General features: G+C 41.5%; 1 protein-coding gene across 2 annotated transcripts in view; it reads left to right on the top strand.

Moving 5' to 3' along the window:
- Nucleotides 1-15,638, top strand: part of CIR1 (corepressor interacting with RBPJ, CIR1) — a 43,213-nt gene that overhangs the window by 6,291 nt on the left and 21,284 nt on the right. The window contains exons 2-7 of one of the 2 annotated variants that reach the window (XM_037913253.2): nucleotides 537-631; nucleotides 1,280-1,353; nucleotides 4,218-4,228; nucleotides 4,332-4,387; nucleotides 5,038-5,086; nucleotides 5,277-5,394. In XM_037913253.2, the coding sequence (XP_037769181.1) occupies nucleotides 537-631; nucleotides 1,280-1,353; nucleotides 4,218-4,228; nucleotides 4,332-4,387; nucleotides 5,038-5,086; nucleotides 5,277-5,394 (403 nt within the window). Of the gene's footprint in view, nucleotides 1-536; nucleotides 632-1,279; nucleotides 1,354-4,214; nucleotides 4,229-4,331; nucleotides 4,388-5,037; nucleotides 5,087-5,276; nucleotides 5,395-15,638 lie in introns of both variants that reach the window. The other variant, XM_037913252.2, reaches the window with a different exon arrangement.

Below are 15,638 nucleotides of genomic sequence, written 5' to 3'. Positions count from 1 at the left end.
AAGTGACATTGAAAACAAGAAGCAGGCAGCATTATCTTCTGCAAATGTAAACAAACCTGTTTGTCTGAGCAATTGGCTGAACAAGGACTTGTAGGCTCTAAAGTTTTACATTGTTTTATTTTTGAATGCAGGTTTTTATGGTACATAATTCTACATTTGTAAGTTCAACTTTCATGATAAAGAGATTGCACTACAGTACTTGTAGTAGGTCAATTGAAAAATGTTTTCTTTTGTTTTTTACAGTGCAAATATTTGTAATAAAAATAAATATAAAGTGAGCAGTATATATTTTGTATTCTGTGTTGTAATTGAAATCAATATATTTGAAAATGTAGAAAACATCCAAAAATATTTAAATGAATAGTATTCTATTGTTCAACAGTGCGATTACTTTTTTAATCGCTTGACAGTCCTAGTTAATATATAAGTAGACTGTGAGACTATATTGTTTTATGTGCATCTATGCTATAATAGGATTTTACTTACTGGTAATTAACATTTAAGATTAATTTTTAACTAGTATGTGTTTTAAATAGGTATGGATGGCAGAACAGAAAATATCGTATGATAAGAAGAAACAAGAAGAACTAATGCAACAATACCTTAAAGAACAGGAATCTTATGATAATAGGTGAGAACTTCTGTAGTATTAACGAAAGCTAAATTTTCCTCCCTCTCTATATTCTATGGTATCAAGAAATAGCCCACATTCAAGTACTTGAAGTTGCATCACCACCTGGTTTCCATAAGTCCTATAGTCCTGAAAGTTTCTCATAATTTTGAACAGTGATTCATAAATTTGAGTCTACTTAAGCAGGGGTCATGTGGATTTTGGTCCTTCCTTTTTGTTTTGGACCATCATTTTTCTGCTTGCTCTACTAATACTCCAAAAGTTTTGAGTATTCATCTGATTCATATAAATGCAATACTACAATCTCTGCTTGGAGCAGCAAGTTACCAGAGATTGCTGCAAATGTGTGTGGTGCTAATGTACCAGCCAGGGTCTGTTTTTCATAATGCTGCTAGCACAGAAGTGAGACAGGTATCTTCTGAAACATTCATGTATTGTGTTATGTAGCAGTGCCTGCAAAACCATTGACCAATCTCTATATTCTTTTAATATTTAATCTGTAATATTAACACGAACAAATGGGAATTGTGAATTATTGTCACAATTCCCTTGTGTGCTTTTCATGTCTATTTTAAAATAACTCTTTTAGTAAATAATGTAAATTTGTATTTCCCGTGATATGTCCTAAACTCTGTTCTTTTAATTTAGATTGCTTATGGGTGATGAGCGTGTCAAGAATGGTCTTAATTTTATGTATGAGGCCCCACCAGGAGCAAAGAAAGGTACTTCTGATTTCTTAACATCTTGTGGGAAATTTGATTTAAATATATTGTGCACTCGCATAAAAAACTGTTGTTAACCTTAAGGTTGCAAAGTCAAGCTCAAAAGTTAGGAAATGTCATACTTGATGTTGGCCAGGCAACTTTTGTGCTCTTGCAGTAAGAGTTATGCAGTCTTTTATGACATGACTATTGTTTCTACAGGAAAACTGTTTCCCAATGTTCTCTGGAATGAGAAACTTTTTTTTAAAGTAAAAATATTTTTACAAGATCAGCAGAAGGTACATCTGACAAAGATGATCCCTGTTTCCCCTGCCAAATTTCAAGCCTTTGCTCCAAAGCCTGGTGGTACTAGAGCGTCTCACTGAAATGGTTGTAAAGATTTATTTATTTATTTATTTTATCCTGGGCAAAACAACATATTTTACCCTAATAGTGTTCTCAGAAATGCCTTAAGCTTTTTGCTGAAACTTAAAAAGCATCTCAGCCTGAGGCAGAAACCTGGCATGGGAAATTTCAACCCAAATGATTGAAGTTTGGGAAAGTTGTTGTAAGTGACTGAAACAGGGTCTTATAATGAGAAGTGTCAGGCAACCTTTCTCATAGGATCTGCCTATAATAGTGTTTGGTAGATATATAGAACAATAGCAGTTTTTTTTCTTTGTTGTTAAAAGTGAGTGTCTAGTATGAATAAGGTAGTACTTTAACAAGTCTAACGTAACATGCTAAGATTTTCTTCTGATTACAAGAGAGTACATCGCTAAAAAGCATATAACATTTAATCAGAATAAACAGCCCACATCTTGTCAGTATGAACAGAGGGAATCTGAATCCACATTAGAAGCCCTTGGAATGAGACAGCTTCCTTGTTGTAAAGTACGTTCTATAATTTAACTTAAAAGCTCTTAAACCGGTTTTTTAAAAAGACTGTCAAGTTAAACAATCTTAGACACAAATGTAATCTTATAGCTTTACTATTGTTACGTAACCCTTAAAATGACTACCTCTGAAATACAGGACATTTTGTTTTCCTTTAGTTTTTGTTTTAGTTTACTTTGTGTGTCTGACAGCATTTTGTGTATAGTTGGATTGTCTCTCTCCCCGGTATAGTCAATAGGTTTCCCCTGTTTTCTAATTTCCCCTGTAGTGAGAAACATTTCTTTTAAGTTACAATTATTGCAAAACTACAAAAATAAGCAAGGGACTAAGGGACAGGCATAGTACCTGAAATAACATTTTGTTTTGTTTTAATGACTACATTTCTAGTTGGTTTTTATGGTACTTTTAACCAAATAAATTAATATAACTAGAACTTGCCTTACAATAACAATGAAACTGATTTCCAGTGGTTCTAAAGAGAAAACTGTTTGATTCAGTTCCTCTTCGTGTCAGCAACCTGTGCCCCTGCTAGGAAGTACAGCAGAATCTTACTAATGACACTGATTGTGAATTACCACATTTTGTAAATAAACAAGTAAGAATAGTCCTTTGTCACAAAATGTGTTCATTTATCTTGACAAGTACAGTTTAGGTTTAATTATTTATTTTATTTCATAGTCTAGTAGTAAATGTAGGTGAGTATATTTGTAAAAGTAATGATAACCAGTAATATGAGATCTCACTACAGCACTATTGTTCAATTACTAGAAAGTTGAGTGAGGCTGATAGAGTTTATGTAAGAATAATCAGATTTGTGGTTAGCTAAGTGAGGATTAGTGAGGTTCTGCTGTATCATTGAGAGAGCAACCCCTGCAGAGAGACGCTGAATAGTTATCCAGGAATAAAGACGTATTTAGAAAAATCTAAGAAATCCTTAATGTTATAGCATTTGCAGATAGTTACTTAAAGCAGTGGTTCTCAACCAGGGGTATGCATACCCTGGGGGTACACAAAGGTCTTCAGGGGGTATATCAACTGATGTAGATTTTGACTAGTTTTACAACAGGCTACACAAAAAGCACTAGCAAAGTCAATACAAACTAAAAGTTCATATAGATGCTCTATATACTGTACACTGAAATGTAAGTACAATATTTATATTCGATTTGATTTATTTTATAATTATATGGTAAAAATGAGAAAGTAAGCAATGTTTCAGTAATAGTATGCTATGACGCTTTTGTATTTTTATGTCTGATTTTGTAAGCAAGCACTTTTTAAGTGAGTTGAAACTTGGGATACTTGTGGGTACACAAGACAAATTAGACTCCTGAAAGGGGTACAGTAGTCTGGAAAGATTGAGAGTCTCTGACTTAAACTTTAAATCTTAAAGGATCTGTGCCTATATAACTGTTGTATCTAACTCACTGTAATGTATCAGAGGAGTTTTCCTTAAGTCAAAATCTTTGTATGATAAACATGAATTTCATTTTGTGTAATAATGATTCACTATGAAATCTTCTTTTAAGTATTTTCTCAAGAATTGAAAATGTAGGCCCCAATCCTGTAAACACATAAGCACGTGCCTGACTTTACTAGAATACTTAGCCCTGTGGAAATCTGTGAGACTACTCACAGTAGTGAAGTTAAGCTTATGCATAAGTGTTAGGAGGATCAAGGCCCTAGATACTGGCACATTAGGTTGTTTTGTTACTCTGAACTTCACTTGTATTTACTACTAATGAATGCAGAGCTCAACACCAAGTTGCAAAAGGGCTATATAACTTCAGCTATGTCCTCCTGCTCCTTTGTTGTGTTAGTTTGAAAAGTCTGAGGGGAGGAAATGTTGTAATAGTGCCTTGAAACATAGGTATAATATTATAAACCATTAAAATGTTCTGCCTTCAATGTAGATATCCACAACAGTCTATATCTGTGATTAATGTCTTGTCTTATTTTTTTTCATGCTTTTCTATTCTTCAAAGAAGAAACCAAAGAGGTAATCCAACACATCAATTCTTAACAGTTTCTTTACAGTTACTTAATATAACTTTCAAACTTGATGTGAGATTTTCAACATTCTTGTATTTTATGTTTTACAGCAAGAGGGAGAGACTGAGTACAAATTTGAATGGCAGAAAGTAGCCCCACGAGAAAAGTAAGAACTATTTATTTATCTGGATAGAAATCCACTCTTTTTGGAGCTAGTTTCCATTTTGTTGTGAAAAGAAAAGGAGTACTTGTGGCACCTTAGAGACTAACCAATTTATTTGAGCATGAGCTTTCGTGAGCTACAGCTCACTTCATCAAGCTCACGAAAGCTCATGCTCAAATAAATTGGTTAGTCTCTAAGGTGCCACAAGTACTCCTTTTCTTTTTGCGAATACAGACTAACACGGCTGTTACTCTGAAACCTGTCATTTTGTTGTGCTTTCTTTCCTTCTGTTACCTTTCAGGCAGGTGGTTTCTCTTATTCTGTCATGGCCTCATGGCTGGTTAGTCAAGCTTTTAAAACAGAGGAGTTTGTGTGTTCTAATCAGCTATTTTTCTCTTGGTTTTTGTTCTGGGTGCATATTTGAAAACACCTATTTTAGAATGAATACTTAAGTACATCTTTAAGTTATTTGCAGTTCCTCCGACTTGTGTGTTTTGTTTGAGTTACTTTGATTTTGGAATAGATATGCATTCTCTACATCTAACAATGAGATGTTCTGTAGTAGTTTTGTATATGATAGTTTGAAAAACTTTTCTGTTTATTTTATTGTATTAATCTTAAGACTTTAATCTGTTTCTTTTTGCATGTAACAGATATGCTAAGGATGACATGAACATCAGAGATCAGCCATTTGGTATCCAGGCAAGTTATATTTACCTTTGTGAGAGTCTTTGGTGTATTTCAAATATTTGTCTAACTACATGACTTTCACATTAATCGTATCTTATTCAGTAAGTTAAAACAGCTCCTTAGACTTAAGGACATAACAAATTACTAGAAGACATGAAATTCTGTTGCTAACTCAATTATGTCTGTGCTGTTTATTCGTCAGGTGCGGAATGTGAGGTGTATTAAGTGCCACAAGTGGGGTCATGTAAATACTGACCGAGAATGCCCTTTGTTTGGTCTTTCTGGAATTAATGCAAGTTCAGTTTCCAATGATGGATCAGGTAGGCATTAGAAATGTATTTAAAATGATTTGTAATTGTCTATCTCAGAAAGGAGTCTTCATGCTGTGGCACATTCCACTGCAGATTATAGAGAATTTTATAGTCTGAGAATGAAATGTATCCTCAAGTCATTTCTTCAGGAACGCCATTACAATTGGTAACCCTGGTTAACTTTCTGAGCAGAGAGGCCAAGGATAGAAGCTAAACTATGTCACTTTCATGTAATAACTATTAATTCTTTTTGCATAATCCGCCCATTGACAATCTGCCTTATCTAAAGGGACTAATTCAAAAAGTTATTTGGTGTTCCTTTATTGAAGGGAAGTGCCATAAAGCTTTACTTCAAGAAACAGTATATCATGTTGCTTTGCTTTTAAGCATTGTCAGAAGATCATACCATCATAATAGCAACTGTATAGTTGTAGATGAGATGGCAGTCTTTCTGAGCCTCTGTATTCAATGGCTTATAATGTTGTTTACAGCTTAGAAGAAATTTTGATTGGAAAGTCTTTTACTGGTGTAGGGGGGTGGGGAAATATACTTTTACAGCTATTACTAGTGAGACATGCTTTTATACTCAGAAAATTCAATTTGTGCTGAAATCAATCCTGACACATATAATCCTCAAATACTCTCTTGTGAAATTTAAAAACACTTGTAAATAAGCGTTCTCACACATCGTATTGTGCTTATTCGTCTTCCCATTCATAACTGCACCAAAGCCACTTTTCAGTGTCTGTTTGTTGAAAACCTAATTAGTTTTTCATCAACCCTAAGTAATCTCTGAGTGTGCCAGGCCTTTTCCTAGTCAGGTACCGGTCCCCAGGGCATCTTCCCAAGCAACTGCTAAGAGCATAGTGAAAGGGATTTAGTACATCTGACATACCTTCTGTTTGAACATAAGCACTATAAATTCCACAGTTTGTGTGCTCTGAAGCTAAGCACCTCCTAGTACAATCACTTCTTGAAATTTTCAGCTTTACACCCTAAAAGAAAGTGTGTGACCCTGAGCAACTCCTGATGCCTTTTTAAAATAGGAGTGAGTATAGAGGGATGACTGGTCAGGTTTGGGGCAAATCTAGAGTGCATATTTTAAATTTGTTTGCATGTGTGATCTCTTGAATTAAATATAAGACACAGTGGTATTTTACTTTTTTTTTTTTTTTTAAAGGAAATTAAATGCAAAGCACTATAGTTGGGATTTTCAGAGGCTCTCAGCATTGGTTTAATTCTGTTCCCATTCATTTAATGGGGGAGAGTTAGGCCTTTCTGGGGCATTTTTGAAAATTCCCTCTATGTAAATGCAATATTTAATCTGGAAAGATAAATTACAGAAGTTAAGAAATTCATCTAGTCCCACAGCAGCCATAATTCAGCCACATTGCACATGTACCAGTGTATTAAAGCTAATGCTGTATACAAGAGAAACAGGATAATACGAGCCAAATCCTGAACTCAGGGAACAGCCCAAATAAGTGAGATCTGGGAGGAAGTAATTGCTTTTCCCCATAGTAGCAGAGCCACCACTGTAGAGCTACCATCCAGCTATTACGATAGCCTCAGAGCTGCAGTAGCCCTTGCTGCTGAACCTCCCTAAGAAGAAAGTGAGTTTGGTTCATGAATCTATGCAGTAGCAGATTTAACCTTCTTTGAGTGCTTGCTCATGTCCATTCCAATGTAGGTATGTGCTCGTCCCAGAAAGATTTTTCCCTTAGTTGTATCCATCAGGTTGTCTCTGGTGCCCCCTGGAGTTGTGCTCTCACAGGGATGGTATAAAGGGCCCTGCTGACTCGCCGCCCCCTCCTAAATTCCTTCTTACTGCCCATAACAGTTGTTGGAACTTGAGCTCGTCCTTGCGTTTTCCCGCAAGTACATCTCTCAGTGGACTTTGTTTCTATTACTGTATATAGTTATTTGTAGTGGTTAAGTTTTAGTCAGTTAGCGGACCCCGCTTTGCGGGGTTAGCCCTTCCACAGCACCAGGGCATGCCACAGTCTCTGGGGTTTAAGCTGTGTGTGTCATGCCATAAGCCAATGCCTGTTAGTTGAGGCAGCTGGAATGGGGGTCACTGTCTGGGGGAGGCCCACATGCAGGAGTATTGCAGGATCTGCAAGGGGTTCAGGCCCTGTACTAAGAAGGACAGGGACATCAGACTCAAGTTCTTCCTCATGGAGGCTCCTCGGGGCCAAGCCAGGCCAACTCGGCACCGCAGTACTTTGGCTTCAGTAAGAAGCACCCCAGCAGCTCTAAAAGAGACTGAGCACAGTTCTGCTTCTCCCGTGCCGAGGAAGGACTCTTCTGTTTCCCAAGACTCCTAGCACCAACAGTCACCCTGGTGCCAAAGAAAACCACTCCTACATGGATTCTCAGCACACTTCTCGAGAAACAAGCAGAGGAAAACTGACTGCGGGCGATCCCCACCCCAAGGTCTGTTGGACACAGAGATTCTAGGCAGAGTGCGACCTATGCCGGGCCACTCAGAGATACTAGCTGTGTGGACAGTACCATTGACTCTGGCCCCTGGAAGGGTGCCATTGAGTTCAGCACCTTTGGACTCTCCACCAAGAGAGAGCCATCGCAGTGCAAATACTCTGGCATTACCATTCACACCAGAGGCATTTGAGTCAGCGAGGGAATTACTGTCACTCCCAGTACCGCCATCCCCCGCCATTCTGGAGCTATCAGGGGCGGCACCAGAGATAAGAGCCACGCAGCACCAAGACCCCAGGCGCCATCAAAAGGGAAACCTCCTATGATGACACAGCACCGATCTCCTCCCGCCTGGCACTGCTCGCCAGCACCGGTCAGTGCCACTCCACCCTGGTTGCCAAGAAGTGACTCTTCGGAGTCAGACTCGGAGGCAGAGGCATTTCCCAGTGGTCGACATGTGCCAAAGCATTCCACTGGTGGCCTGGCCACCAATGCAGTGGCAGATGCCACTACAGTGGCTGTTTTGGAACCCCCTGGACTTTTCCACCAGTCCAGGGATCACAGTCCAGAAGGTTCTACTCTGTTTTATCAGAGTCTAGAGCTCCCCCACCATCTCCCTTAGAACAGGGACCAGGCCCCAGTGCCAAGCCTGATGCCAAATTTGAAGTCCTGGCACTGAAGACGCATCCGGTGCAGAGGGCGAGGAACAATGCCCCTTGTCTGTGTAGGCTGCTTCTTCCTCCTCTCCTGATGAGGCGGTTTCAGGAACAAGTGTAGTGCCCTCCCAAGATGATTATAGGGCGCATCAGGAGTTCCTCAAGAGGGGAGCTCAAAACCTGGGGATCCAGGTGGAGGAGATCACAGAATCCTCCCATGCCCTCGTGGACATTCTAGTGGCATTTGCCCTTCAATGAAGCCATTTTGGACCCCATCAAAGCCTTACGGCAGATCCCTGCAACCAACAGCGAAGAGGATGGAGAAAAAGTATAGTACTTTGTTCCCACTCAAGGGTGTGAATTTCTCAACACTCATCCTTCACTGGATTTGCTGGTGGTTTCAGCAGCTAATGAGCGGGAGCAGCAAGGGCCAACTCCCAACACCAAAGATGCAGAAATCTAGATCTTTTTGGCAGGAAGGGTCTACTCAACTGTTGGTCTCCAGCTCAGGATCGTGAACTAGCAAGTGCTCCTGACCCATTATGATTTTATTTCCTGAAACGCAATGGCAAAATTTAAGGAACTATTACCACAGGAGTCCAGGGGTGAATTCTCGGCCCTAGTTGAGAAAGGAAAATTGGTGGCAAGGGCGTCCCTTCAGGCAGCCTTGGACACAGCTGACTCTGCAGCCTGATCCATGGCTTCAGCTGTAGTTATGAGGAAAAACTCATGGCTTCAATCCTCTGTTACCCGATGAGGTGCAGCAGACATTGCCGGACCTTCCCTTTGAAGGCACATCACTCTTCTCGGAGCAAACAGATGCCAAGCTGCATAATCTGAAGACTCAAGCCACCCTGAAATCCCTATTGTTACATACTCCAGCTCCTTCTAGGAACATTATAAGCCCCAACTGGCGGCTTGTTTCTACCTGCCACAGTCAAGACAAGACTACAATAAGAGAAAGTAGAGGCTATAAAAGGAGGCCTCCATCCCAGTCCATGTCAGCCTCCATGCCTGCACCCCCTAGGGTAATTGGCAGGGTCTAAGCAGGCCTTTTGATGGGATGTTTGGTGATGTACCAGGACATTTGGATCCAATTTCTCTAATTTGTGTGGACCAGCTGTCCCACTTCTATCAGGCAAGGGCTTGCATTACCTCAGATTGCTCGGTGCTATGCACAATAGCACTGGGATACACCCTTCAACTCAGTTGTTCCCCTCCTTTCCACCTTCCCTCTCTCTCCCTCTTTAGGCATCCTTCTCAAGAGCAATGTCTAGCCCAGAAGGTACAGTCACTCCTAAGGGCGGGAGCAGTGGAGAAGGTTCCACTGGAGTTAAGGGGCATGGGGTTCTGCTTCCGTTATTTCCTAATCCTGAAAGCCAATGGCGATCTCAGACTGAACCTGGACACGCAGAACCTCAACAGCTTCATGAAGAAGTTGAAGTTTTGCATGGTCTCCTTGGCCTCCATTATCCCTTTTCTGGATCCAGGGAACTTGTACTCCACCCTTGATTTGAAGGACACTTATTCTAACGTTTCAATTTTTCAGGTTCACAGACGGTTCCTGTGATTCATCGTGAACCACGTGCACGATCAATTTTCTGTGCTCCCATTCGGCTTGTCAGCGGTCCCTCGTATGTTCAGAAAGTGAATGGCAGTCATCGCAGCCTTCCAGAGGAGGCGGGGGTTCAGGTCTACCTTTACCTCAATGACTGACTGTTCAGAGGTCAGACTAAGGCCTAAGTGGAGGCAAATGTAAAGTTAATCAACTTTCCAGGACCCGGGGCTGTTGATAAATATGCGAAGTGTACCTTCTCCCTGGTTCAAAGGATAGAATTCATCGGGTCGATCCTCAACTCGGTCCAGGCCAGAGCCTTCCTCCCAGAAACCTGATCCCAAGCTCTTAGGGGTGCTCAGAGAGAGCCTGAAAATCACCCCATTACCACGGGAAGAAACTGCCTGATGCTCTGGGGCCTGTGGCATCGTGTTCCTATGTAATGCAACATGCAAGATTACGGCTCAGATCTCTTCAGACTTGGCTGGCATCGGTATATGCGCCAGGCTGAAACCATTTGGACATGGTGGTCTCACTTCCCCCTTCAGGATCACCACCCTTCTTTGCTGGCTGGACCTGTGGGCAGTATGTACAGGAGTCCCATTCTTGAGCCGCCAACCATCAATGTATCTCATTACAGACGTGTGGGCGATGGGATGGGGGACTCACTTGGGGTCCCTCAGGTCCTCCGGTCTCCAGAAGAGCTCCCTCAACATATCAACATGAGGAAAATCAGATCATTATGCCTAGCCTGCCAGATGTTTCAACCCCACTTGCAGGGCAAGTGTGTATCAGTCCTTACAGACAACACAACAGCAATGTTTTATATAAACAGGCAGGGTGGCACGCACTCCTCTCTCCTATGCCAGGAAGCTCTTTGACTGTGGGAATTCTGCAAAGCCCACTCACTCCACCTCGAAGCCTCCTATCTCCCAGGGTTGAAGAACAAGCTAACAGATCATCTAGCAGATCCTTCTCCAACCACCATGAATGGTCCATCCATCCAGATGTTGTGAAAGGCATTTTCCAGAAGTGGGGGACTCCCCAGATAGATCTGTTTGTGACGAAGCACAACAAGGAGTGTCTTCAGTTCTGCTCCTGCCTCGGTCACAGCCTGGGCTCGCTCGCAGATGTCTTTCTCCTCCCTTGGATGGGCCATCTCTTCTTTGCATTCCCTCCCTTTCCCTTCATACACAAGGTACTGCTGAAGGTCAGAAGGGATGGGTTGCCTCTTAACCTGATTGGCCTGGTCTGGCCCTGTCAGCACTGGTTCACCACCTTCCTGGACCTCTCGGTGGAACCGCCAATCTGCCTGTCTCTGTTTCCAGAACTGATCTCCCAGGACTACAGCTGCCTGTGTCATCTGAATCTAGAGTCCCTTTCACTAACAACTTGGAAACTCCATGGCTGAACCTTGCACAACTAGCATGCTCCAGGCCTGTTCGCGAGGTGCTGTTAGGGAGCAGAAAACCATCCACTAGAGCCACTTTCCTGGCAAAGTATTCTCAATCTGGTCTGCACAGAAAGGGGTTTTGCCTACACAGTCAATGCTACCTTTCATTCTAGATTATTTAGTACACTTGAAACAGCTAACAGTTTCATCTATTAGGGTCCAGTCTCGGCTTTTCACTCATGGGTGAGCAGCCGGTCTGTCTTCTCAAAATCAATCTGTGGTCATTTTCTTAAGGGCCTTGGAGCGATTATACCCCCAGGTACTCAGCCACTCCCTCATTGTGACCTCAGCTTGCTGCTTGCAAGTCTAACAGGATCACCATTTGAACTGCTGGCAATGTGCTCACTGCTCTACCTGTCATGGAAAGTGGCCTTCTTAGTGGCCATTACTTCTGCCAGAAGGATCTCAGAGATTTGAGCCCTTACTTTGGAGCCACCTTACACGGTCTCCTTCAAGGACAAGTTTCAACTGTGACCACACCTGGCCTTCCTGCCAAAGGTGGTCTTGCAATTTCCTGGTAATCAGGGTATCTTCCTACCGGTGATCTATCCAAAACCACATGCTAACAGGGAGGGACAGAGACTCTACTGTCTGGATGGTAGGCATGAATTAGCCTTTTACATAGAAAGGACTTTTCGAATATTTAGTCAGCTGTGTCTAGCCATTGCAGATAAGATGAAAGGCCTTCCAGTTTTGGCCCAGATAATTTTATCATGGATTGCTTCCTGTATCTGCACATGCTACAACAAGGAAGCAGGTCCTTTGGAATGGTGGCCTAAGCATGAAGGGGAGCATATGAATGTTTAACATATCTGGCATGCAAATACCTGTTCTCGCTTTCTGGTGACATTGTTAATAAGAAGTGGGCAGCATTATCTCCCGTAAATGTAAACAAACTTGTTTGTCTTCACAATTGGCTGAACAAGAAGTAGGACTGGGTGGATTTGTAGGCTCTGAAGTTTTACATTGTTTTGTTTTTGAGTGCAGTTAGGTAACCAAAAAAAATCTACATTTGTAAGTTGCACTTTCACAACAGAGATTGCACTACAGTACTTGTATGAGGTGAATTGAAAAATACTATTTCTTTTATTTGTCATTTTTACAGCGCAAATATTTAATCAAAAATAACATACACTTTGATTTCAATTACAACACAGAATACAATATATATGAAAATGTAGAAAAAACATCCAAAATATTTAATAAATTTCAATTGGTATTCTATTGTTTAACAGTGTGATTAAAACTGCGATTAATCGACAGCCCTAATTATTTGCAACACACAGGTTGCAGATCCCCTGATTGATTCCCTGCATTTTTCCCTGTGCCCCAAACATTTGTCCATCTCCCATCCACAGATGAATACACCTGGTTTCTACTGCATTCTGGGCTTTCCTTGTCCATAATAGAGAAGGAATGCTTTACACCTACATATGCAAATGGCGCTTAAGTTAGTTGCGATGAGTGACCATCAATGAATTTCCTGATTCTTGAATTCTTGAGTCTTTGTATTTGATATCACTAGTTATATGCTCTGTAGCTTTAATACAGACTCTAAATGGTTAATTACTAGTGTACGTACATGGGCTAAACTGGAATCCATGACAGTTGCTGTTTTTCCCCATTGGTTTGCTTACTTTTTTTCCTCTGCTAGTCCTTGCCCATCTGTTGACAATTGTACTGTCTTTCCTGCTGCCCAGGCACGTAATTTCGGTGTCATCTTTGACTCCTCTTTCTTCCCCCAAATGCAGGTGCTCAATACTTCCTGTCACTACTTTCTTTATAATATCTGAAAAATTAATGAAGAGAGCATTAGTTAAAAACCCAAGTGCTTGTGACTTTTCAGTACACAGCAAATAAATGTTCTCTCTGTATAATTTTAGAAAGCTGGCAGAAATCCATATAAAACACAAATAATCCAAAGCACTTCCATTTGTTTTGGCTGTTAACCCCAGCCCTAAATGAGAATTGTGATGTGGGATGGGATTTTGGGGGTGGGGAGTGTTAATACCGAGATTTTGTAAAGTTCTAGACCAGTTGTTCTCAACACATGGGCTGCTTGCGGCCCAGTCAGCACACAGCTGCGGCCCATGTGACATCCTCAGCGCCATACAGGGTGTGTGTGTGTGTGTATATATAAAATTGATTGTGTGGAAGCAGCCCAAATAACACAGAGAGAGCTGCATGTGCGGACCACTGTTCTAGACACGAGGGACTAGATTCACAGAAGGACTTAAACACCTAACTGCTGCTTTAGGCTCCTAAATCGCAGAATCAGGCCCCGCTGGGATTCGCAAAGCCTCCACTTACCTACCTTCAAATTCTGCAAACTCACCTGGTGCCCAAATTTTTGCAGTAAAAGTTCCCTAAGTGCCTGTGCATCTGCCTCTGAGCGTGCACACTGCAGCCCCATGCCAGGCGCCTAAGATTCAGAGTGATGCGTGAACCAGGGGAAGATACGCATTGCTTTTCCTAATGTGCCTGCAATTCCTGATCCAGTAAATGTGCTCAGCCCTTGTCTATCTGATTGGATCCTACAGAGAAGCTTATACAAAATGCCAGGGAAGGAAGAGGCGGAGGACCTCTTTCATAACTTTTAGCTCAGTGGTTAGGGTACGCACTTGGAATGGGTTTCAGAGTAGCAGCCATGTTAGTCTGTATCCGCAAAAAGAAAAGGAGGACTTGGGCACCTTAGAGACTAAAAAATTTATTTGAGCATATGCTTTCGTGAGCTACAGCTCACTTCATCGGATGCATTCAGTGGAAAATACAGTGGGGAGATTTATATACACATTTATATTTATATATGTGTATATAAATCTTCCCACTGTATTTTCCACTGAATGCATCCGATGAAGTGGGCTGTAGCTCACGAAAGCTTATGCTCAAATAAATTTGTTAGTCTCTAAGGTGCCACTTGGAATGGGGAGACTCTTGGTGCAAGTTTGCCCTCCATCTGAAGGAGAGAAGGGTTTTGAATGAGGATATGCCACCTCTTGGGTCAGTGTCCTAGCCACTGTATAAGATCATAGAATATCAGGGTTGGAAGGGACCTCAGGAGGTCATCTAGTCCAACCCCCTGCTCAAAGCAGGACCAATCCCCAACTAAATTATCCCAGCCAAGGCTTTGTCAAGCCTGACCTTAAAAATCTCAAAGGAAGGAGATTCCACCACCACCCTAGGTAACGCATTCCAGTGCTTCACCACCCTCCTAGTGAAAAAGTTTTTCCTAATATCCAACCTAAACCTCCCCCACTGCAACTTGAGACCCTTACTCAGTTCTCAGTCTCTTCTGTTGAAGCTGTTCCCCTCTGGGTAAATAATTAAAAACATAAAATAAGTATTTGGAGCAGGCAAAGTGGATTCTGTGTCCCCTGCCTCCCAGCTGAGTGCTCTAACCACCGGCTAGAGTTACTGTCATGCTTGGTCTCTGGCCCCATGTTGAAGCTCTTCCACTCTGAATAAATAATGAAAGAATCATTGGGCCAAAGAGAGAAAATACTAGAGTGACTCTGTAGCCTGGTGGGTTAGCACTCACATGGGAGGCAGGAGACTCCCAGTTTAAGTCCCCTCTCCACCAGTTTGAGCAGAGCTAGATCGTGTAAATCTACATGAGCTGGGAAATGCACCTCCCACCTCAAATGTAGACGTACCTTGGGTTCATGGGAAGATAAGCGATGCCCTGCCTTGTCCTGTCTATCAAGTAGATCAGTGGTGTTAATCTGTTTACAGCCTGCTCAGAAGAAGGGTTGAAATATACTACAACCACATGATTAGCAACCATGTGATAATCATGTTGCTGTGTATGAAATCAATCCTGTTATAACCTAGTCCTAAAGTCTTTAAAGTTCTGCAAAGTATAAGGGCTCTTAAACACAGGACAAATATTTCCTCTCCAGAACAACTGTGTCAAATAAAGTGGTAGCAATATATCACTACCAAACTTTTTACTGGATGGACATAGTGATGGTGCTTGCCTTATTTAAGAGAAATTTTGAACACTGCACTTGCTCAAAGGTTTGTCCTTATTGGGAAACCAAGTAGAGAGGAATATTTGATGACTAGACTATCATGTTAAGATGCCCCTCAGCTTTAATGGAGGACTGTCTGTTTTTGTTTCAAATATCATGTTCTTTGAAATGTTAGTTCT

The sequence above is a fragment of the Chelonia mydas genome, chromosome 11 (assembly GCF_015237465.2).
Source record: "Chelonia mydas isolate rCheMyd1 chromosome 11, rCheMyd1.pri.v2, whole genome shotgun sequence".
NCBI lineage: Eukaryota > Metazoa > Chordata > Testudines > Cheloniidae > Chelonia > Chelonia mydas.
The sequence above is the reverse complement of the archived record's forward strand: the minus strand, read 5'-3'. Positions and strand labels throughout refer to the sequence as shown.